The 23,432-nt window shown below is 40.7% G+C and overlaps 3 protein-coding genes across 5 annotated transcripts in view; 2 read left to right on the top strand and 1 right to left on the bottom strand.

Moving 5' to 3' along the window:
- Positions 1-124: 124 nt before the first annotated feature.
- NUSAP1 (nucleolar and spindle associated protein 1) lies at positions 125-12,844 on the top strand. The gene is made up of 11 exons (XM_002198968.7): positions 125-332; positions 1,482-1,547; positions 2,588-2,767; positions 3,771-3,945; positions 5,541-5,630; positions 6,346-6,446; positions 7,380-7,567; positions 9,488-9,660; positions 10,624-10,734; positions 11,295-11,400; positions 11,875-12,844. Exons 1-11 carry the CDS (start codon positions 240-242, stop codon positions 11,960-11,962), a joined length of 1,371 nt encoding a protein of 456 aa, XP_002199004.5. The 5' UTR covers positions 125-239; the 3' UTR covers positions 11,963-12,844.
- Positions 12,845-13,901: 1,057 nt separating this feature from the next.
- Positions 13,902-21,325, bottom strand: NDUFAF1 (NADH:ubiquinone oxidoreductase complex assembly factor 1). 3 transcript variants are annotated; one of them, NM_001245502.1, is given in 6 exon segments: positions 13,905-14,331; positions 15,985-16,059; positions 17,269-17,454; positions 19,239-19,854; positions 21,103-21,177; positions 21,210-21,325. In NM_001245502.1, coding segments are annotated over 4 exon segments (906 nt in total). In that variant the 5' UTR covers positions 19,743-19,854; positions 21,103-21,177; positions 21,210-21,325; the 3' UTR covers positions 13,905-14,190.
- A 3-nt stretch (positions 21,326-21,328) lies between these two features.
- The window catches only part of RTF1 (RTF1 homolog, Paf1/RNA polymerase II complex component), a 29,399-nt gene continuing 27,295 nt past the window's right edge, over positions 21,329-23,432 (top strand). Inside the window, 2 exon segments of the mRNA XM_030274317.4 lie at positions 21,329-21,436; positions 21,438-21,548. Of these exon segments, the coding sequence (XP_030130177.4) occupies positions 21,344-21,436; positions 21,438-21,548 (204 nt within the window). The 5' untranslated portion in view covers positions 21,329-21,343.

Here is a 23,432-nt window from a genome sequence, read left to right on the forward strand (position 1 = left end):
ATCAGGCAGCGGGCCGCCCCGCGCGCGCCTTTCCTTGCCGGGGACGCCTCATCGCGCTTGAAAATAAGCACGCGCGGCGGACCGCGTCGCCATTGGCGGCTCCCGCGCTCCGCCCCCTTTGGCCACGCCCCTCCTGCGGCCCAGCCAATGGGCTGGCGCAGCGGGCCAGTTCGAACGGCGGGGGCGGCGCGAGCCGTGTCGGTTGGCGCGCGGCGGGCAGGCCGGTCGGAGCTGCTGTCATGGCGCTCGCTTCGCTGCAGCCCCTGGAGGCGCTGAAATACGCCGAGCTCCAGCGCATCGCCAAGGCCGCCGGGCTGAGGGCCAACCTGCGGGTGAGGCGGCGGCGGCGGCTGCGAGGCAGCGCTGCCCACGAAGCTCCGGGTTCTGGGGTGCCCCCGTGCCCGGTAGCGTGACGCGTCCCCCGTCTCGCAGGGCGCACCTCCCGGGTCTGGAGCGGCGCTGGCAGCGGCACCGCCCGCGCGGTGCGGCGCTGGGGCGCCCCGGGGGCTGTGCTGCCGGCCGGGAGGCGGGCAAGCACTCGGGGAGGGGGGGAGCGGGGCTTCGGTGTGCCCCGGGCATCGAGAAGGGGAGGCTGCTCCCTTCTCTGCTGGCCCGGCTGTTCCCCACGCCAGTGACCCCGCGCTGTCCGCCCCCAGTGCGGATAGTTGTGTTTGTTTGGTTGGTTTGGTTTTTTTTTTCCCCTTACGACTCGGAGTGGGAGGAACAGTGACAAGGGAGTACCTTAGGGGAGGAGATGTGTTTGGCGGTCGCGGTTAAGACGTGAGAAGTGTAAGGATGCCCCAGGCTCCTGCCTGGAGCTACAGGTGCATGTGAGGCACGGCCGGGCTCCTCCTGCAGCAATGGCAGAGCTCGTAAAGCCTTAAAAGAAGGATCCACGGCTTGGGTGGACAAGGCAGCTCCTGTCCTCACAGACAAAGAGTTTTTCTGGAAATGTTAGTTTTGGGGTACTTTGATTGTTTTTGTGCTGACCTTTCCACTTAGGTGTTTAAGAGTCTTTCATAGCCTGGCTTATCAATGGCGTGTTTTCATTGTTTTTTTGTTACTATTACTGTTGAATGCATGCCAGGGATGAAAAGAATGCCTTGCATGTAGCACGGGCAAGACAGAAGCAATTGCAGGAATTTGACACAATTTTAATTCAAGTTCAGCTGCGCTGTGGGGCTTAAAACAGTTTGTCTCCTTCCTTGAACAATTAACCTCCTGGAAAATAGAGCAGGAGAAACCTAGGCGAGGCAAATTGCCTTTGTGCCTCGGTGGAGAGTATCTACATGTTTATCTGTGGCCTTAGGCACTTTCTCTAATTGACTGACTCGAACGAGTCCTAGCTATGCCTTGTTCTGTTGGATTCAGGAGATGTTCTGCTGGTTTGTTGGATCACTACATAGGATGCGGGTTGTACCTACACAGCTCTTCAGTGACTCAATTAACTGTTTGGTTCATGCGTTTTGATTTCTCTTCAGGCAGACAAATTACTGGAATCATTGAAGCAACACTTTGAAAGGACAAAAGAAGAAAGTGAAAAAATGGTAACATAATAAATCAGACGTTGCTTTTAAGAAATGAAAACCTTAATTTGTAACTCGTAGAGCAGAGCATATTCTGAAGGTTGATTTTGACCACAACTTGAACTGTAATAGAAATACCTTCTTCTTCTTAGTGCCCTTAGGTTAAAGTACTTACATACTGATAGAAATAGATATGCTAATGTTAGTTTTCAAGTGGCCTCTATGACTTAAATCTGATTTCTTTTCAGCTGCCAAAATTAACAATATTTTTCAGCATCAGTACAAACCTATTCTCTGTGAACAATGACATATAATTCCCACTGAACAAACCTTAATTCTTGCTTGTTTGGCTCCAGACACTATTCTATACCAAATATAAAAATATTTTATTAATTTTGCATGCCTAAATGAAGGGGGCTAGATACTAATTAGAAAGCATTTTGCATCTACGATAATTTACTTCCAATTGTAATGAAAGCAATACAGTTGTGCTACTTCCTTTATTTGTCTCTTAGTGTGTTGTTTTCTTAACTTTTTTAACGTTTTCTGTAAGCTGAATTATTTTGTTGAGTGTGGCAATATTTTTGATTAATGTAATTTGGTATCTGCTTTTTCTGAAATCTGCCTTTAAGTGCATCCCTTAAAAATCTTTAAAGGTTTGAGGAACTGGTGTAAACCTTGTCAGCTTTTGAAAAATTTTCACAAGCAGGAAAAGAGCCCTGTTTTTACTGGTGAACAGTATTCCACAAATGTACAAATATGGGAGGGTCATGGCATCATGCAAGTTAGACTTCAAATAAAAAACATTAGGCTTTTATAGTCTTATTAAAATGAAATATGGTAAACCAATCATTTGAATTGTGTTTAAAGTCTCCAAACAATGAGCTTTTATGCTTAGGGGAATCTGGATAGTGCCAGTTTCTTGATTAGTATACTGCTACATGGCATGTTTATCCTCTGTGTAAAATACTTTTTTAAATAATAAAATTGAAACTGTCCCTGGAGTATTTAATTCGTATTTGTGTCAGATATCTTCCAGTTATAGTCTTTTTCTGCTACAGGGTCCTGTAAAGAGTGCATCTTCTTCCATTAAGTCAGATGAACTAAGCAATCAGGAGGAAATTATGTCTGATTCAGTGTGTTTTATTACAAAAAGACGTGGTAAGGACAGAAAAAAGAGGAACTCTCATGAGGAAACTAATAGCAGTGAAGAAAACCCAGTGCTTTCTGATGAGAAACAGGTGATTTGCTTTGCATGCTTTTGTGTGCTGTCCTCCCTTCCTCTGAGCATAATTTAAGCACACTTGATTTCTTTTCAATCACCATTTATAGATGGTATGTGTTTAGATATGTGTGTTTGTGTGTATATAGATGTGTACAAAAATTGATATGCAAGCATTCTGGTACTGGTCTTTTGTATTTTGTAGTACTGACTTTTGTCTATTTATGTGCTATCCCATAATAAACAGACATTACTTGGTAGTCATTGCTTCAAGAAAATAAATTCCTCTAAGAAATATACAATTCCAAACACTTTATCTGAGTGTAAGACTGCTTTCACTAGTTCATTGTAATCTGAATCTTAGACTAGTTTCAGAATTTATCTAAAATAAGGCTGTTCTCGCTTTTTCGATACAGAAAAAAATATCAGAAGTTGCACCATTGTCTAAACCTCATAACTTTTTTTATTGTGTGGGTTGTGTGACTTAGGGAGAGAAAGTTACATGGTGAGATAGAGGTTGAATTTTTTTTTAATTACAAGGAGTAGGTAAATTAAGAACTGTCTGAAAGACTTTAAATGAGGTAGAGGAGGGAAATGAGAAAATGAGGAGTGTTAGAGAATTGTACAGTATGCAAAAATACAACAGTAAAAATTTAATCTTACTTGCAAATAATTAACTTTAATCCATAAAGGCAATTTTATACTAAAATGTGAAAGCTATGCAGATCAAAGCTTTCTAATATATCTGAGTTTGTGAAGTAACAGGGTAAGTATTTCACAGGTTAATTCAGTTTGGACTTCAAAAAATCTCTTGCTCAGCCTCCCAGTCAAAGCAGTCTCAGCCATGAGGTTAGAGTCCAGTGCTTTAGGCTTTGTCCAGTCTGATGCTGCAAAGCCTTGAGGGTGAAGGCTGTGCACCTCTCTGCCCAATCTGTTCCACTGAGTCTCTGTTCTCAGAACAACAACCTTTCTTTATATCCAGTTGGAACAAACTGGTTAAACAAAGTATGTTTAAATTGCAGATGCATTCTGAAACGAAAGAAAATGAAGTGCCTCAGGGTGAGCACAAAAAGGGACAAAAGGTATCACAAAACAAAATCCAAATAACTGAAGAGGGAGCTATTGAGAATCTGGGGATGGATGCTGGACAGAAGAAACAAACAGAGAAAACTTCTACTAAAGGCAGGGGAGGACAACGTAAGTAGAAAATTGGATAAAAGTAACTTTGATTTGTGCTACTTAGAATAGCCAAAAAATGGTTTTATTGTGGCACATCTGTTGATCAGTACCTTGTTTTGGGGATACCAGAAGAAAATTGGTCTGGTTTGAGTTTATATAACTTGTTTAACATTGTAGCACAATTCCACAAATTCTGCAGTGTAAGAATTTTGCTGACTTTGACTTCAGAACTCTTGTTTTTAGTGAAAGAGTTCTCAGAGATCTGAGTGTATTTGAGTTTTACACTTCCAAAAGGATCAGTGCCATTTGGAATATCTTTGAGGTGTTGTTTGGCCTCTAAGAGGTGGCAAGAAAGGGAGGAGTTGCTTCCTTATGGTTCATTTATCTTTTTCTACAAGTGAACACTTTTATATTTTGCTTTTCAGGAGTAAAATTAGCGGAAAACATAGAATCATTTATGATTTGTTTGAGCTACCTAAGAGTATTTGAATGTGTTCCACTGGATCACTTTTTCCATCTGGTGGTGTTTTTTGTCCTTCAAACACGATGCCACTGAAAACATGAATTAATTTATCCCCCTTTGTGTATGCAGCTGACATGAAGAAATGAATTTGTCTATCTAATCTGATCATTTCATGATATTGAGTGGTCTGTCAATTAAGATACACTTCTGCATTTGCTCTGTTAGGCTCAGTGTATGTAGTCTATAAGTTTATTATGGATATTCTCGTTGTTCCATAGAATTTACGAGGACAATCTTATGGGAGACCACCAATGATTTTGAACTAACTCAAAAATCTCTGTTTTTCTATGAAGGTTGTTTTTAAAAACAAAAGCAATAGGTTATGTGGGGGATGCTTGGGGGCATCACTCATCCTGACAGTTGCTACAGTGCTCATCTCTTCCTATAGCTGTAGTAGCAGGTGTCTGCATTTAATATCAACAAATTGATTTTTTTGACTGCATGCCATTATTTGTTTCCAATAAGGATTTCCTTCAATATATTGAGATCATTTAAGTTTACTTTTGCGGGGACGTGAATAACCAGAAATAAAAGTGTTTGCTGTTGATATGCAAATGTTGAACTTGATGTAAAGTTGCTACCTGATTTTTTTCTTAATAAAATTAATCATTAAAATGTGAGCATGAGCTTATTACTGAGAACAGAGATGACAAAAATAACTTGGACTCTGTATGTAAATAAGGCAGTAGCAGAAAGGTTGGTCAAAAGCTATTTCTTCTTTAGTGTCAACATTAAATTCACAGGCTTTGATCTGTGTTTTTTAAAAGTTTTGTTTGCCACAAGCACAGTTTGCTTGTGAACTTTCCCTGAAAAGTATTTTGCTGTCATAAGATACTAACCTTATATGACTTTTGGATTCATGATGGGCTTGTGGTTTGTCAAGATCTATTATTACTGACAAATCAATTAAAACACTTTTGAGAGACTTGGAACATACCTATTCCAGCTGGTTTTATTTCTCAAAACCTAAACCCACTTTGAAGAGATAAAGTATGATTTGAAACAAACATTGGAACAATATTTAAAATCACTGTGATTACTTTAAATCATTCAGGAGTTGTAATGATTTTTTCTAATCTTGCTGTACCAGGTAATGCTCATCCTGCAGGAGGGAAGATCCCTTTACATGTAGGCCGTGCATCTAGGTCTGCAAAAGCAGCAGTGACAGCTACCACACCAAGTAAGATAACCTGCCATCTTTAGAAAGAAATGTGTTTTTTCTGTGTAAAGGGAGACTTGGCTTAGTTGTTTACAACTCAGATTTCTATTCCTGCTCAAATAAAAGAATATCCTCTCTTTAGAAAGCAAACAAAAAAAAATATTCCCAAATGTTACATTTCAAGGTACATATTCCAGCTTGTAAATTCATAGTAGTAAATGACAGACATGTGTGTTAAAAAACTGGTTTATTGAACATTTTGGTGACTTCTCCATACAATACTTGTATTCATGATTTTCAAAGAACAGGAACACATACATGCTATTATTCCTGCTTGTTTAGTTTTCACTTTATAAATACTATGGTTGTGCTGCACTATTATACATTAGCTCATGTTCATCACTTCTTAAAATGTGTTAAATTTCAAATGTAGAAGTATTTTTTGTTTTCTTTAACTGTAGAATTTGGTGGTTGGGTTAGGTGATCTTCAAAGGCCCCTTCCAACCCAGACCATGATTCTATAATCCTCCAGATGACCAGGTAATGGGCCATGTAGCTGGTGAAATAGATTCTTTTGGTCCTGTTTGGTCAGCTGTGTCTACAGCCTTTAATTAGAGGGATGCATTGACTTACTTGAGGCCATGACAATAGGTGTCACAAAATTATCCTATTATATATTAACTTCCCTTAGAACCACATTATATCTGTGAATGTTCTTATTTTTGGAACTTCTTAGACTTTAAAAAGTTGCATGAGGCTCAGTTCAAGAAAATGGAATCTATTGCTGACTACATTGAGAGGAAAAAAAAACTGAATGAAAGTTGCAGTGCAGTCAAGGTAAGAGATAACACAGGAAGATACCTATTGTTGGCATATTCATTTATTTCCAGGGCCTTTCTGTAAAAGTCCTACCAAGTCTCTTTAGATCAGTAGGTAGCTGGTCATGTGAACATGCAGTGGGATATTATAACCTATATGTATAGTTATTTGTATATAACTTATATAGCCATACAAGGTTTTACGTGTTAACAGTGCACAGCTGTAGATACCAACAACTGACTTGTTTCCGAGTAAAAATAATTGTCTCAATTACTTTTGTTTACAACTGTTTGAATTGCTGCAAAATTTAACCAAGGGGATAGGTTATTTTTCAAAGAGCAGGAATTAAATATTTTCTCTTTTGTGCTTGAACTATCATCCCATGGCTGCATATGATTCTCCTTAAAAATACATGCAATATGTGTTGTTCTCAGTTCTTGTATTTCACCCTCACATGGGTGAAAGCTACTAACAGGGCCTCTCACAAAGTGCAGTAGAGCCTAAAACAATGACAGTAATGTATCAATGAATGTGGAACAAATATGGCAATGGCCATAGAGTTGTTCAGGCTGGTTACTCTAGCACTGCCAGGTCCATATCAAACAGTAACAATGAATGAAACTCCTGAATGCTACATTTATTTTTTTAATGGCATATATTGTATCAATGTATACTTCAGACAAATTACTATTGGCAGGTGCTGACCAGAAAATCAAATCCCTTAAGAGCACCTGAAAAAGACACTCCATATTCTAAGGAATGTGTTGTCAGGTCAATTTAATAATAAAAATACTTACATTTAAAGTATGCTTTTAAAGAGCGAAAAAAAAAAGGGAGAAAACTGAAGAGGCCATGTGCTTCTGATACACTGTGTGTTTTCCCTTCTTCTTGACTGCTTTGTTAGATAAATTTTCAGCAGAATCTGGTAACTCAGAATTTGCTTTTCCTTAGAAACAAGCCAGTGGCAAAAGATTTTTATTCAGCCCAAATCCAGAAAGAGGCAGATTCTCCACCACCAGCACTCCTAGTAACCTCCGGCGCTCACCACGCAATTCTCTGAACGCTGCTAATCGGAGCATTTTATCCCAGAAATCTTCATTTCATCCTTCTGTACTTTCAACATCCAAAATGAATGTCAGGTAAAAAGAACGAACCAAAGCTACCAGCATGCCATTTGATGTGATACACATGAAATAATCAACAATGACTGTGATTAGTCCAAACATGAACTATGCAAGACTAATTTTGATTACTAACTTTCAGCCTGGCTTTGTGGGTGGTTTAAGCCTCACTGTGCTGTTACTGTCTCCATTCTTCAGTTTTATGTCTCTTAGAATAATCTCAAATCCTGGCTTTCGTTTTTCTAAAGCCAAAAAATGCAAAATCAAGCAAATTATTTTTCTTCTATTACTATGTTAGGTTTTCTTTTTTGCCAGGCAGCCTAATAGTTTCTGTTTATCCAAATTAATTTTTCTGTAATTTTTAAAATCAGAATTCTCTTCAGTATTCCAGGTGAATCTTGCAATGATTTTTAGGTGTTTTCTTCCTTTTGTCCTCTACATCCCCTCCCCTTCAGTGTCACAGGAGGGGTCCTCTTGTGGTTGACTACTACAAGCAGACCATTTCTAGCAGGTGGGAACTGACACCAGAAGTCATGAGGAATTGCTAAATGGATGAACTCTTACTCGTTGCTATTATACCTCATCTCATTTCCTTTTAGAACATCATGTGTATGTCATCATTCCTCCACATTAATCTAATCCTCTATTAGTGTTAATACTTCATGAACTTCTGTTATCAGTATGTTTTATTTGCTTCTTAATAATTTTCCTAAAGTCTCGATCAAGAAATGTTTTAAAAGAAGGAATTAAAAGGACAGTCCTTACAGTATCCTAGTCATAAATGTTCTTTTTGCTTGGATTTCTAATGAAAGCCTTTATATCTACTATTTCTTTGTTGATTTCTAACTATTATACTAATTTTGACTTCAATCAGTTTCCTAAACCTTCCACAGTGACTGAAGTTCTGATTAGATAGTCTCCCTTTGCTAACAGTACACAATTGTTCACAGGCCTTGGTTGTGTTACTGTCTCTGATGACCTTCACTTTTCCACTTCTGCATGCCAAGATCATGGCTGCTGGGGCTTTTTTTTTCCCTGACTAAAGTGTATGTGGGATTGTTGTTTTTAAGTCAGATAATGCAACTTCTCATATTGGTGTCTGATAATATATAATGATGTGACTTTGGAATGCAGGTCTTCTGCTGTTCAAAGGTCAAAATCAAGCTTACAAACCAAAACGTTATTTTCAGAATTTGTTTCTGAAATTCCATTCATCTGAAGTTGCACTGTGGTGGACTTTGCAAGCTGTACTTCATCATAAACCTGCTTGCCCAAAAAACCAGCTGTCTTCAACATTTACTCCTTGTCTTTCTAAATCTTGCAAGCTCGTGGCTTATTCTCATATGCTTTTGCAAGATTCTGAATTTTATGCATGTACACATATATGAGGAATCATAGGTGTTCATTAAAAATGTATACATACACATTTGGAATACATGTGGAATGTGTGTGTCTTGGTATGCAGGTAATTCGTGTGTTTCAAAATTGTCAGCTTCTTCCGCTTCTAGGTCTTTGAGGTCTAGCATTCTGTTAGTTGTCTTTCAGTTTTTCTTAATTTGAATTTTAAAGCTAATGAAATATGCAATGCTTTACTACAGAATCCAAGTCTAAAGTAAATCATATCTGTTGGTGAATACATCTACTAGCTTATTGCACCCAAGTATATTTGCTTTTCAAAATAACAAGAAAGTCAGTTCTTTGTAGTTTCTAATAGCACTTTACTGCTATTGACTCTGGCTTGAAACATTGTGTTATACCAGCAAAGTATTTTAGTGCATCTCTTGTGTGAGATGTGAGCATCTTTCACACAGTAAATCTTTCTACCTGTAATAAATTAATAATGAACAATACAGAAGGCAGAACCTTTTATATTCTGGCACAATGCTTACATTCCTTGTAGGTGACTAAACTTGTCTGCACATTTCTAAAACCTTTCAGATTCTCAGAAGCTACAAAAGATAATGAGCACAAACGCTCTCTTACCAAGACTCCATCTAGAATGTCTCCATACACGGAGATCTGCACACCTGACACTCAAAAGAGCTGCAAACTATTAAGTCAGAAGAACAGTAAGGAAAATGCAAGAAATAATGATCTGACTGCATCAAAGGGTAAGGTGGATGATGAATATTTGGCTCTTTCAGATCAAGACTTTTGTCTTACTGAATTACTATACAAGTTTTTAATGACTGAATGTCGTATCGACCCAGGTTTTAATTTAATTCTCTAAGTTATGACTGGTGCTTCAGAAACTGCACTAGTTTCTTTGTTTCCTTTGTTTTCCAGTGGTTTGACTAAAGTGTTTAGGTGCCACAACTTAAACGTATGGTACCTAGCTACTTACAGAAAAGAGGATAGAAAGTCTTCTAGCCCTTTAGGGAATACATAGTAAAATATTCATAAAGCAGATACAGGGACACCCCATCTGCACAGAAAGGAATTCCTGACACCTCAGAGGTCTTGTTCTCCTTGTGGGATTAGCATGCATCAGGCTTCTAGCTGCGCTTTAGGACAACCTGTTATCAGCCTCAGCACCCTGATAACTCAGGAATTAAAATAAAGAGAAATCAGAAGTCTTTTAATTACTAACAATCTCTGCTGCAGCACAGCTCTGCTGTCCAGCCATTGACACCCTCAGCATCACAGGGATATTTGCACAGGTCAAGAACCCAGAGCTTCCTGGTTTGCTGTATAATAATACTGATGTTTTCAAGGGGCAAGCAAAGATCCACACTGACCTGAAGCTGACCTGTTCCAAAAGAATTCTTCTTGAACGTGAAAACCACTTGGTTCCAAATAGGCATAGAAGAAACACAATTTGCCTTGAAGGACTAGAAAAACACATGGAGCTGTATGCACTCTTCCATAGTATAATCATAGCTAAAGGGCCAGAACTCTACAACTCTTGCCCCTTCCTATTTCAAGTGAGAATTGCATTGTTTGTGCAATTCTATCTTTAGGTGTGGCAGCAGGGGCATTTAATGGCTCTTTGGTCTTGATAGTTGTAGTGTGGTCTTGCTGTGTCCATTGATGCTCTTGCTACTCTAATTATGGTGTCTTGATGCCTTTTGTAGTTCTTACCCCCTTCAAGTTTGGAGCTCAACCTGCAGAACCCACAAGTGCAAAGAAGACATTTGATCTCAAAGCAAGTCTCTCTCGGCCACTTCGGTATCAGCCACACAAAGGTACTGTGACCCTGTGCAGTCTGTGTTGGCCACACCCCTTACACTCAGCTGCTCCTGCAGGGTGCTTTGATACACACAGTGAGAGCAAAGTTTACAACCTCTTCCTGTCCCTTTTCCTTGCTCTCTGGGTTCCTATGTAGTTAGATGTTAAATTCCTTCATAATATATGCTTCAAGAGCATCCCTACTGAAGATTAAGATTTTATGACTGAAAGCCCATAAATACAATAATAAAAATTCTTGTATTCCACCAAATAGATGCCTGTACAGTAAATACAAAATATTCCTTACACAATGAGGTGGGTTTTTTTAATCTCGTGTGAGAAGCTGAACTTTGCATGGTGATTGTTACTTCTAAGTACAGCCACCTGTTTCTACTTACAGAAGAACTACTTGTAGGGAATGGGCTGGTGAAACCGATAATACAGCTTAAAGAGGCATTTAATCTTCCAGACAACCAGTAAGAAACAGGCTAGCTAGGATAAATTCATTATAAGAAGTTAAGCACAAAATTAGTTACTAAACTATTAAACTAGTCTCTCTTTTGCTCCTAAATTGTAGGACGACTAAAACCATGGGGAGAATTTAAAGAAAATGCTGTTCTCAGTAGGTCTGGTGGTATCTGTTCACATAGGAAAGATTACAAACAGCCACATCTTCAGACAAGGTTAGTACACCACTCGTCTTTTTATAGATAGTATTACTTAAAATAACATGATGATTCATCCTTCTTAGGATTTAAATGTAGTTTAGGAAGGAATACTTTTGTATTAAAGCCATTTTTCCTTCCAATGACTGTTCAATTTCAGGAAGGCCAAGAAAAGGCTGCTCTGAATTTGTTAAGACTTTTTTTTTTTCCATGAACAGTATCAGTTCCAGAGTTTGGAGATTTACCTTCATCTTGGAAGAAGCTGTCAATATTGACATGTTGTTACCTCAAGTGTTAGACCTGCATGTCTCAGCAGAAGTATTTGCCTGAATTTTTGGGTTCAGTCCATAATGGTACTCTTATCTCTGCCTATGGCAGAGGCAGCACACTGAGTAAACTTGTGTTAGGCTGTGATCAGCTTCAGAATCCTTTGGTTGTTAGTGTCTCTACTTTAATCAAACTTGTCATGATCTCTTTTTTTTTTCCCTCCAGGGAAGAAAGGCGTGAGACGCTTGAGCAAGACAGAAAAAAGAAAAAGGCTCATGCTCTCGGAAAACGTAGAGGCCTATCTGGGTGTTAGGACTAACAAGAAGTACCTAAGACATCACTGTAAATACTGTTCCTCTCTTGTAAAGGCTTGTGCTCTATGTATGGTTCAGGTTGCTTTTAGTTAGTGGTATCCAGAAAGCAATTAATGAGACCTTGTAACGTGCCCTGAGCATAATGTTTCTGTGATCAACTTCTCCATTGTGATGACAGTTCTAAACTTTCAGGGGCTTAGAACTCTCTTGTTGCTTCATAATGTTTTCATTAAACTAATTTACTTGACAAAAAGATGTTAAAGAAGAAAATGTAAGTGGAAAAAAGATGCTCAAGAAGCCTCCTTGCAACTTAGGAAAGACTTGTGCATCAGAATGCACTTGTTGTGTGCTAGAATACAGGCTTTAGATAGCAGCAGCTTCAAAATATTCCACAGTGTTCAAAATGACAAGATTTGGAAGTACCTGCTTGCCCTGTTCTCCAGATCAATCCTTAAATTCTCTAAGTTACAGCAATTATTCAGCATTTCTAATTGAATGCCTATGAAATAGTAGGGAATTTCAAAAAGAAAAAATAGGCAAGCTCTCTGGCAAACAACTGTATAACATAATTGTAAACTACCTTTTTCAAAAAGTCACAACTGAATTTACAAATTACCAACTGAATGTTTTGAAGAGTTAAGGTTTTGTTCCTTTCTATAGTAAATAGCAGATGTTAAAATTGTCTTGCTTTTCACCTGTAACATGCTTAAAAGAGGTTAAAATTGTGTTGAGATACACTCAATACCTTGGTTTTAAAAGAAGCTGTTATTTTTACATTAAAAAATACATAGAAAAGTTGTCTGGATTTTTTAGGGATGGAAGTAAAAAGGTAATTTAGCAGTTGTAATCTCATCTGTTGAGCAAATAAATGTTTCACTGAATTTAGTGTCCCATCAAATATATGTTGCAATGTTAAGAAAAAGCAAAATTTTAAAATACATTTAAGGGGGGAAATATTTTTAATATGTCCTGTTTATCACTGGCTTTATCATTTAGTGTACTAACTACAATTGCTTCCTTACTCTGGCACTCTTTTTGTTCACACTTGTATTTACTGCTGTTTTCTGTGCCAAGTGCTCCTCACCAACTCACCTGCCTCCCACTCCACGAAAGAAGTTTGCTCTGGTATCTTCCTGGTATCATTCTTCTACAAATAAGCAGCTGAATTCAGTGTAAAAGGAAAATGATAGTACAATATCCTGTTTCAGCTTGCTTCATTGTGGTCTCTTCAATATAAAATACAGGTACATTTAATACTTCTAAAGTATACTTAAACAAAGTCACTGTGGAGGAGGTCAGTGCTTTAATTACTTCAATTTGACAGCTGAAACATAAACTTTACAAAGCCAGTGCTGAGTGGTTATCTTGAATTACTGAAAACTTGATTTATCTGAAACAGGGAGGTATTAAGATTCTGTGCCACCAGTTGAAGCTGTGAATTCTTACACCACAGCTGAGTTAGGCTAACTGCACACAGCAGAAGTGGGAGCTGCTGTGCCCTGTAATGGTGCTAAGTAAGCCAAGCTCTGCCTGCTCAGGTAGGAGACAGCACTGCAGCTTTCCTCCCACCCCTCCTTTGGAGCATTACTTCTTTCCAACAACCTTGGCTCTGTAACATTGTAGGATTACCTTCAACAGCTCTGAAGGAAAAATCACGCAGGCTGCACAGCTCTGGTTTCCATCTTGGCAGGGCAGCTTTTTCTTTTTTTAGCTATGTAGAGGAGCCAAAGTTAAAGGTTAAAATACTTCTGCTTTTTCCACTTCTGGTGCTGCTCTTTGTAAATTTCTGTAGCTGAGTCACACTTAAGCACCAGTCCTCAGAATATTAATTCTCATAGCTTTTTCAGTTTAAAACTAGCAGATGCAAGTGTTTTACAACTGTCAACTAACCACATAATATAGAAAATGGAAGTGTTGGACAAAAAAAGAACAACAAACTCATGAAATACTTTTATTTCAGTAAAGGTCAGGACAGAAGCCAAGAAGAGTTACTACTTTGTAGGAACATCACAACTGCTCTCAGGCTACATTGCAGTCCATCCATCTCTGTACAGTCTCTCCAGGATTCTGTATTTGGGAGTTTAAAGATGTCAGTGGTATCACACTTCATGCACTTATCTCTTTAATGTTACATAGGCTCTTCAAGTTGTTAAAAGCCACATGTTAAGAAGTATTTTATAAAAATAAACCATATATCTGAAGAATGTTCAAAGGACACCAGTCCAACTTAGACTGGAGTGTTCTTGTCATATGCTTCATAGGCAAACTTTTCCTTATGAGCTCTGTCATTTAGCAGACCAATAAAATCGATCTCCAGCTGGAATGGACCATCTACTTTATCTCCAATGGTGAATCCAAGGGTTCTAATCTAATTAAAAGACACAGAGGGTAGAACAGTATTTATAATATTACAATCAAACTCAGTTGTATCTCCCAATTCCATATTTTACACACCAATCACAACCATCTTTTTTAAACTGGTATTTGTTCAAAATGCAGCAGCATTTCTTAAGGCTTGAACACTTCACTACCCCATTTTGAATACAGACCCCAGTGGGAAATGACTCCACATTTGTCTTCCTACCACTGTGTTAATAAAGCCTTGATTTAAAATGGCCCAAGCCTACAGCAACAGTTACTTTTATCCTTCATGCTTTGTATACGGCCACTTTCATAACAACTGGATTTCTAAACACATTTTCATAAAATCAGTATTCTTTCATTAATAGGAAAAACAAAAATGTAATTAAGGATGGAAGGGATCATTCTAGATAGAGATACACCATCTACTCTGTGAAAACACCAAACCAGACATTTTAGGACTTAATTTTAAGCTGGGATGAAACTTAATTACTGAGCTTAATAGTAAAATGAGGTTCTTACCCACTGCTTTCCAATTAATGTTCTTAAATATAAGAACAAATCTGTGTGGCTCATGTGTGCTTTCTATTAGACTGTGGCTTGCCTGAATGCTCCCTCACCTCTCATGTGTTACAGAACACCTCCATCATTAACAGCTCAGTCCAGGCACCAGTGCAGGCCATCTCATAAACTCAGCTGCCCTAAAGCTCTGCTGAAAGGGCAGGTCTGAGCAGAGCCCATGATTTTAAGGACTGCTGTAAGTTTGGGAAAATAATGTCTAGGATGTGTCAGATTAATAAATATGGTTGGAATCTAAATCTATATTGCAAATATATGCTAAATAAATAACAAACAAAGCTAGATAAATGCACTAACACTCCTCCAGATCATTCTAAATGCTTTCAGTGCTGTTCCTTCCCCAGCAGCAAGCCTACAAACAGCCCCATGGCTTTTAGAGTCCAGAGAGTTTTTAAAGCTCCTTTTTTCCAAATCACATTGTTACAGATAATGTATGGGAGTCACCTAAACTCTCTGCTCTGAAGAATCAATTCCTTTGCAAGCCCTAGATACACTGACTGTTTCCTGCCTTTTTTTATTCCTATTTAACAATTATTTTCTGCCTTTCCAGGCTCCTAGGAAAACATACATTAGTACCATGAGGACCATTCATTTAAGAGTTGGACTTGATGGTCTTTGTGGGCCCCTTCCTACTCCAAATATTTGTGTGTGACAAAGACATTTTATTAAGATTTCTTAAACTACCTTCACACTGCTTCCCTGATTTTGGGGTTTCTGTAAAATATGCAAAATTACAATGCAAGTGCATAATTTTTACTGTCAAATGCTACACATAAAATAACCATCAACAAAACTTCAGTGGAGGATACTTAGATCAAGTACTGATTTGTCCCTTTAACTCCTAGTAAATATTTTTAAATAGCTCGTATACAACTTTATGTTTTCGTTTACCACACATGATAATAAGTACCTTATAACATGAAGAGGCCCTTCGATTTCAAATTCACAAACATTACAGAATTTGTAAGTTTTCTTTATCAGGCCATCTTGAAGGAAACACTGAATTTCTTACAGAGCAGTTGTGTGTTCCTTATACTGCCTTTTCAAAAGAAACTTCAAATAAAGCCTACAGAACACTTGCCTTGTCTAACCAGACAGGATGCTGGTTATCCTGGACTCTTCCCCGACTGGAGAGAAAGAATTTGGAGAATGGAATCTGACATGAACAAAACAAACAAAATCACACTTTAGTGTCACCAGTGTATAAAATAGAAACTTAGGGAAAAGAAAAGAATGTGTTAGTAAAATAACACTGTTGTATCTGGCATTAGCATTAGCTGGGTATATAAAAGTGGCACAAAGAAATGGGGCACATTAACCCTTTCAACTGGCCACTTGCAGCCAGCTCCAGGCCCACCCCGTCCTGTGGTGGCCGCAGCCGTCACACAGGAGCATTACCCTGTCAGGACACAATGAATGGCTGCAGCACAGAAGGTGGTCTTTACATCAGAATACCTCCTTCCAGTAACATGAAAATATAAACCAGAAATTACTGCAAAGTCTACCATGGGTACATACTGACAGCTCATCTGTACCCAGGCTGTGGATTTCAGAGTGCAAACTTTGTACTCAGACATCAGTGTCTCTAGCAAAGCACTTCAGGGTAATGTAAAAATTTCTTTGAAAGCAGTGGAAACAAGAAAACAGGGCTGGCTGGTGGCTGGTGAGGGTGAGAGGAAAACATCCAAGCCAGCAATGATACTCCAACTTTAATCCTCCTGGCTCCTCCTCTGTGGAACAGCAGGCTATTCTCACATTACTGGACAATGGTGTCGTGGAGCACTCAACACCAATTCCTAAGGATGTGCAAACCTCCCTATAGTTGTCAGAGAATTACAGGTCTTCTAGTTGCAACTCACACTTCTTAAAAATATTGTTTTTAAGAAGTCACAGAGTCAAGGGTCATAAATGACAAATCCCAACACTTGAGTCTGACTGATTCCAGAGAGGCTACAAGTTAAGCAAATCTTGTTGCATGGAACAAATCCTACAACAGCCTACACCCATTAGTATTACAGATAAAATGGTAACCACAGAGAATATTCCAGGCAACACCTGCTAAGTTTCAATTGCTGTATCTATCCTATTACTCCAATAAGAGCCAACAGTAAGCATTCAGAGAATTCAGTATGCATTCAGTAAGCATTCAGAGAAACACGGTGGATCAATTCTTTAATACAACTGACACAGTGTTCTCCCCTAGTCCAGTTTTGGGAACTCCCAAGCCAAAGGAACATGTATATTGTATAATGAAAACATTGAGTGGACAGCAATAGAAAGTAACTGTGAATGTTGAAAGAATTCCACTTCCTGTGTTTTGGCCAGGACCTCAAGACGGTCTCATTAGTTTGAAAGATTAGCTCACCTGTATTTCCTCCCAGTACGGGCCCCCTCGCGTAAACATGAAGTAGGTGTAGAGGTCATCCTTTTGATGAGAGAAGTAGGGGTCTGTATAAATATTTACCATCCAAGGTCTGCCATCACCACGGACACGTAAATACAGACTGTTGAAGTTTGACCAGTCATAATACTTCTTCCTGTTAAAAGATCCCTACAAATTATTGAAAAGTAGAATTATTCCTCCTTAATAGAGGGACACTTTCATCATGAGGAATAGTGCATTGTTGCTTTGATCACTGCCCTTGTTATTATGTCAGATAGCATTTACTGTAACACAATAAACACAGCTACTCTGTCATCACCCTGGCTGCTGAGCTCACTGAATTTCCTCCAGCACTATATTAGAGACCACAAATTGCAATATTGCCGCCTGAGGACTCACAATTTCATTATAAGCCACAATCTTGTAACTATCAGAAATCAGACCTCCTTCCTAGGACTGAATTCCCTACCAGGCAATTACACAAATCCTGTAGTGACAGATCAGCACTTACATAGTTCACAAAGTTTAATATATTCTGTGGTCAATTCTAGATAATTCAGAAGTGATGGCAGGAAATTGATGTAGTGAAATAATTTATCCCCTTTGATAACTTCCCAATGGAAGACTAATGAGCACTGGTAGCATTTTATGTTTTCCAACTTTTTTTTTTTTTTTCATTAACTGTGTAAAATAATAAGATTGCAAGCACGTCTAATTCTTTATTGCATTTTCCCAAAGATCTGAAAAATCCTGATGCTGTCATTTGCATGATGGCATATCCAAGAGTCCTCAAAGAGCTATACTGAAGTCACTTGGAGCAATGAGGGGCAGAGGGCAGGGTTAATTGCCAAGAAGTCAAAATTAGGGCAAAAAATTCAGATGCTTCCCCTTTATTTTACAGGACTACTATGATTACCTATCAGCTATGGTTCTACCAACTCATCTTGCAGGTAACAGAATAAGTAGATAATGAATATGTAAGGCCAGTAGCTAGTTGATTTTATGGTTTTAACAGTTTTGAGCCTTTCTACTTAAATAAAGATGGACTAATATATTCCACTACTTCAGAATTAGTAAGTGAAAGTTTCTGAGTCACATTTGCACAAGTCAGTAGCAGTCCTGAGAGTTTAACTTGACTCCACTTGTTGTTCCAGTCATCTGATCTAATGTCACCATTTTAATCAGTGTTCATATGTCTCTCATTTACCCATTGATTTTGCTTACTCATATTCTCTGCTCCCCAAGATTCTGGCCCAGAAATTATTCTACCTAAGTACTTGTGCCAAGATACAAACAACACATTAAATATTTAAGGATTTTATCCAGTGTGTGAAAATGCTTTTAAAGGTGCTTAGAAATAAGAGATGAAACAAGCAGTATCCATAATAAGCACACCTATTTCTGATCCTATTTTGCTCAATTCTGAGCTATCAAAGATTTGTGTCTTGCTTTTTCTGATGTACAGTTGGAGGCAGACCTTTAAAAAGTACGTTTCAAAGCATTGTTTTCTGCTCCTGTGAGAAAATGAGTTCATTTGCCCTAACCAAGTCTGATGAATAGACCAAATTAAAGCCCAGAAAATTCTTACTTATGACACATTCAACCAACTTCAAATTTAGAAACATGTCTATTTTAATAATACCAATTTTGGATATAAAGATTCATTCCAGATCCTTCATTTGTAAGGATACTGCAAACAGGACTGTCTATTGTACATAAGTAAATGATCAAATATGCATTATTCCTTTTCTAAGAAAGGAAAACAAAATCCAAGAAAAAATTTAAGTTCCTTCCAGGTCAAAGCGGGCACAGTAGCAATTACATGTCTGAGAGAAAACGAAGTACTCCTGAAAGTGATCGGCAGTAAAGAGCAGGCCCTTGCTGTCACTGGGATTCCACAAACACCCTCAGATTCAGCATCAAAAGCTGTGCAAACACAGAGCTGTACTCACCACTGCCGGTCTGGATCTCATACTGCAATATCCACTGTATTGTGTCTCCCCATCACGAGGCACTTCTGTATTGAGGGTTCCATACAGCAGAGCAGCCTGGTTATTCCTACCCAGTTTGATGTAAACTTTACTTTTCCCTCCAATCTCCACATCAGAGGAAATAACCCATTTATTTAAATCTTCTTGGCTCCTAAACTGCCACAACACCCTTGTTTGTTCCAACAAGTGCTGACTTAATGGATGGCCTCCAGGTCCTTTTAAGTAATCTTGGGTTTCCTTCTTCAGCAAGCTTAGCTGAGTCTTTAGGTGATCAAAGGCCTTCTTAAAGCTGAAATCAGCATTCTGCCAAGACAGTTTTTTCTCAGGTTCTGCCCCTGGCCTCCTGTAACTGCTGTACAATTTTGAATTGTTGAGGAGAGGTCCAAGTGAAGAGAGCAAAACTTTGGGTCTGCAGCACCCACCGTGGAAAGAAGCACCATTCAGCAGCATCACAGCCAGAGCCATACTGGTAACTTAAAAAATTCACATCCAGTAAGGCAATTAATGGATTGAAAGTCAATTTAACAACAAAACTAGCATTCAGAGCTATCTTACTGTAGTTACTGTTGATCTTCACCTTTAATGAAAAAGAGAAAAGGTTACAAAAATTACATACAGGATGCTTGCGAAATTATTTAACTTTTACAATCAATACTAGCTAAAAATCCAAGTCATTGGAAAACAGAATGAAAAAAAAATATCAGGAATGTCACTTCCTCAGAGCTTAAGTTTACTTACTGATTTCCACCCTACGCTCTCCCCTCTCCTCACGGTGTAAAAGCCCCATGCAAGTAAGAAAACCCAAGTAAACTAATTTAAATAAAACTGAAAAAAGAAAAGAAAATCAATTTATCTTCATCCTTTCCACCAGTAAGTTTAGGTGTTACGATAACATCAATAAAAACAACCCATGAAGGTTTCTAAAAGATGACACCTATATAACTAAAAAGTTTTATTCCTGCATGAAAATCACAAATTCACAAAAGGCAGATGCTGCTGCCACACAAACACAACAACCTCATCTTAAACAGATGACAAGACTTTTCAAATACTAAGTCCTGCAGCAGCCATACCACATTCTTCTTCCAAGTCAACCTCAACATACCTGTGTTAAGATTATAGAGAGATTTGCAAAGACCTAAAAGTTTAACATGAAAGACTACAATTCAATATTTTTTTTTTAATAAGGCTTCAGGAAAACTCTGCTTAATGCTCTGTACAGAGGCTATTTTCTCCTACTTGTAAAATTAGATGGGGTTTTTTTTGTTGTTTTTTTTTTCATGCCACGGAACAAAACCAAAAATGATGTCACATGCATTCAACTTCTGTGAGCTTTTAAGAATGGAGTCAGGCACCCCACTTATATCCTCTATTTGTCACTCACCTTCCTTTACTCATTGTAAAATTTACTACTGTTATCTCACACTCTAATTGAATTATGTCTAAAGCTACACTGAAGTAGCTTTTAGAATTCCCATTTTAGTAGCTTAGGATTAATATTATTCTCTGTCGTGCACTTCACGCAATCAAGAAGCCCTGTCTCCTCATTGCTTCGCCCGAGTGCAACAAGAGAACGGAGAATTCAAACACATTCTGCTTTAGCCCGGTCTGTGTCCCTCGGCAAGGCTTTGGCAGCCCAGCGCCGGTGACGGCCCCGCTCGCGCCGCGGCCTGCGCGCCGGGCCCGGGCGCCGCCCGCACGGCCGAGCCCGGCGGCGGAGGCGAGGCCAGGGCGGGGAGCGGCGGCCGAACCCCCTCCCCGCAGAGCGGCCGCCTCGCCGCTCCTGCTCCGCGACCGACAGACCCCGGCACCCGCACCGCCTCACCTTCCCGCCGCCGGGTCCGCCGCGCCCGGGCCGGCCAAGGAGCGAGCAGCGCACCGCTCCGGCTGTGGCGCACCGCTCCGGCTGTGGGGCACCGCTCCGGCTGTGGCGCACCGCTCCGGCTGTGGCGCACCGCTCCGGGCGTGCCGTGCCGCGCGGATCTGCGGGCGCCGCGGGAGCGGCCGCGGGGACAGCGCGCGGGGACAGCGGCAGCCCCGCCCTCGCCCCGCCCCGCGAGCCGCGCATGCGCGGTGCCCTTTGTGTCGGGCGGGCGGGCGGGCGGCGCGGGTCAGGCCGGGCCGGGCCGGGCCGTGCGAGCGCCGCCGCCGCCGCCGCCGCCGGGGCGGGGAGGGGGCACCGCCGGCTCCGCCATGGTGAAGAAGCGGAAAGGCCGTGTCCTTATCGACTCCGACACCGAGGACAGCGGCAGCGAGGAGAACCTGGACCAGGTGCGCGGGCAGGCCCGAACGCGGGGCCTGGGCTCGCCGGCCCGCGCGGGGCTCGGCGCCGCCATCCCTCCCTCGCTCCCGCCCGGTGGTCCCGCGGCGCTCTCGCCCTCCGCAGCCCGATGGGGCCCGCGGCGCCCCGAGGAGAGCCCGCGCCCCTCCGGCGGGTCCCGGCCCGCCCCTGGCAGGAGGCCCGCGCCGGCGGGGGCTCCTTGCAGCGGGCCCGGTGCTCGGCGCCGGCGGGACGGAGGCGCGGTGGATGCTCCGGGGCGATGCTCCGGGCGGTCTGGCCCTGAGGAGGGGTTAGCGAGGCCCGGCTGCCGGCGGTCTTCTCACCTCGAGTAGTGGGGAAAGAGGCCCAAAGGGCTGGGCAACTTTTCCATGCTACTTTGGTACGCCGGGAGAACAGCGTGTCAGGTCCCTGCCTGTCCTCGGGGCAGGCAGGCTCCCGGAGTGTTAATGCGTGTTTAATGCGACCCTCTCAATCTTGGTGACTGCGCTAGGGAGCTCTGTTGATGGGAAACCAGCCTGTAGATGTAAGAAGGGGTAGTATTTATTTGTCATCACAGCATCTCCCGGGGTTATAAGTGCGATGTCTGGTGTGAGTTCAAGCGTGTCAGGGTTGCAAAGGGGGTGTCTCCCTCTTTGGAGCGGGCTGCTTTCAAAATTCACTTTTTAATGTAGCAGGTATTGATGGCATGATTCCAGTGGTAAATAAAGACATTATAGGTGAAGTGTGTTGCAGCTTGTATGGCAGTGCTTGCTCCCGGGAGAAGTTTGGTGGGTTGAATATGCTGAAGCCGACATGTCTGATGTAATTTATGTGTTGGACCCTCAGAGTTTTTAATATAGAAGCTGTTGCTATATTGCAATAAAAAGCCTTCCCAAACATACAAAAATACTTTTGCAGGTTGGGGCTTCAGAAAAATCAGATCTGATACTCCATTAAAACAAATACACAGGAGCTGATGTGGTTGATCTTGCATACCTTTAGAGTCCTTAGTGCTGCCAACATCTCGTTGCTAGTGTATCAGTTTGATAGTTTTAGGACTTAAAAATGGGAGCTGGACTAGCTCTAGCATCAGTCAGACAATTGGAGTGATGGTGGTAGGAGTAACCACATGGTTCTGCATCTGTTCCATCCCTCACTGGCAGCAGGCATCTGCAGCTGTACCTGAGTAGTAGGTGCTTCCCCCTCCACTGGGCTGTTGGTAGAAACTGTGACAGCAGGGAGGTGTGTGTGTGTGTGCAAAGATGAAGATCAGGTAGTAGGGAAGCCATGTTTTTGAGATGAGAGAATACTGACTTAAATGTTAAATACTGAGTAGATTATGTTTGACAGCTTCCCATGGCAATCTAGGCTGTTGAATCGACGACTAGCAGCCTCTTAAATATAGTATCTTGGAAAACAGAGAGTAAGTATAGAAAGAAAGAAAATGGAATATGGCTTTAAAGTGGTGCTCTTCTTCAAGAGCTTCCCAAAGAGAAGCACTACTGAAGCTTCAGGAGCTTCCAGAGATCTCTTGATTGTACAAATGTGCTATATTGATGTTGCAGGGCTTCTTTAGAGAATGGTTGGTAAAATGCCATTACTAATGAACTAATGAAAAGTTTCTTTGTTGGTAAGTAGGCAGACCTACTACGGTTTTGACATACTAGATCTGGACCTACTAGGTAGTCAGTTTCTGCAGTGTTTATGTTCTCATTTGAGATAGTAAATTGTAATCAGTTTGTTGAGATAATCTTCCAGTTCTGAAACTAATGGAAACCAATCCAGCATCAACTTCCCAAGACTGCAGAAGGTGGTGTGGCTGTATTTCTACACGCAACTAAGACTCATCGGCCCCAGAGTAATGTTTCTAAGAATAGATTCTGTGTCCTGGACTG

The sequence above is a fragment of the Taeniopygia guttata genome, chromosome 5, assembly GCF_048771995.1.
Source record: "Taeniopygia guttata chromosome 5, bTaeGut7.mat, whole genome shotgun sequence".
Taxonomy (NCBI): domain Eukaryota; kingdom Metazoa; phylum Chordata; class Aves; order Passeriformes; family Estrildidae; genus Taeniopygia; species Taeniopygia guttata.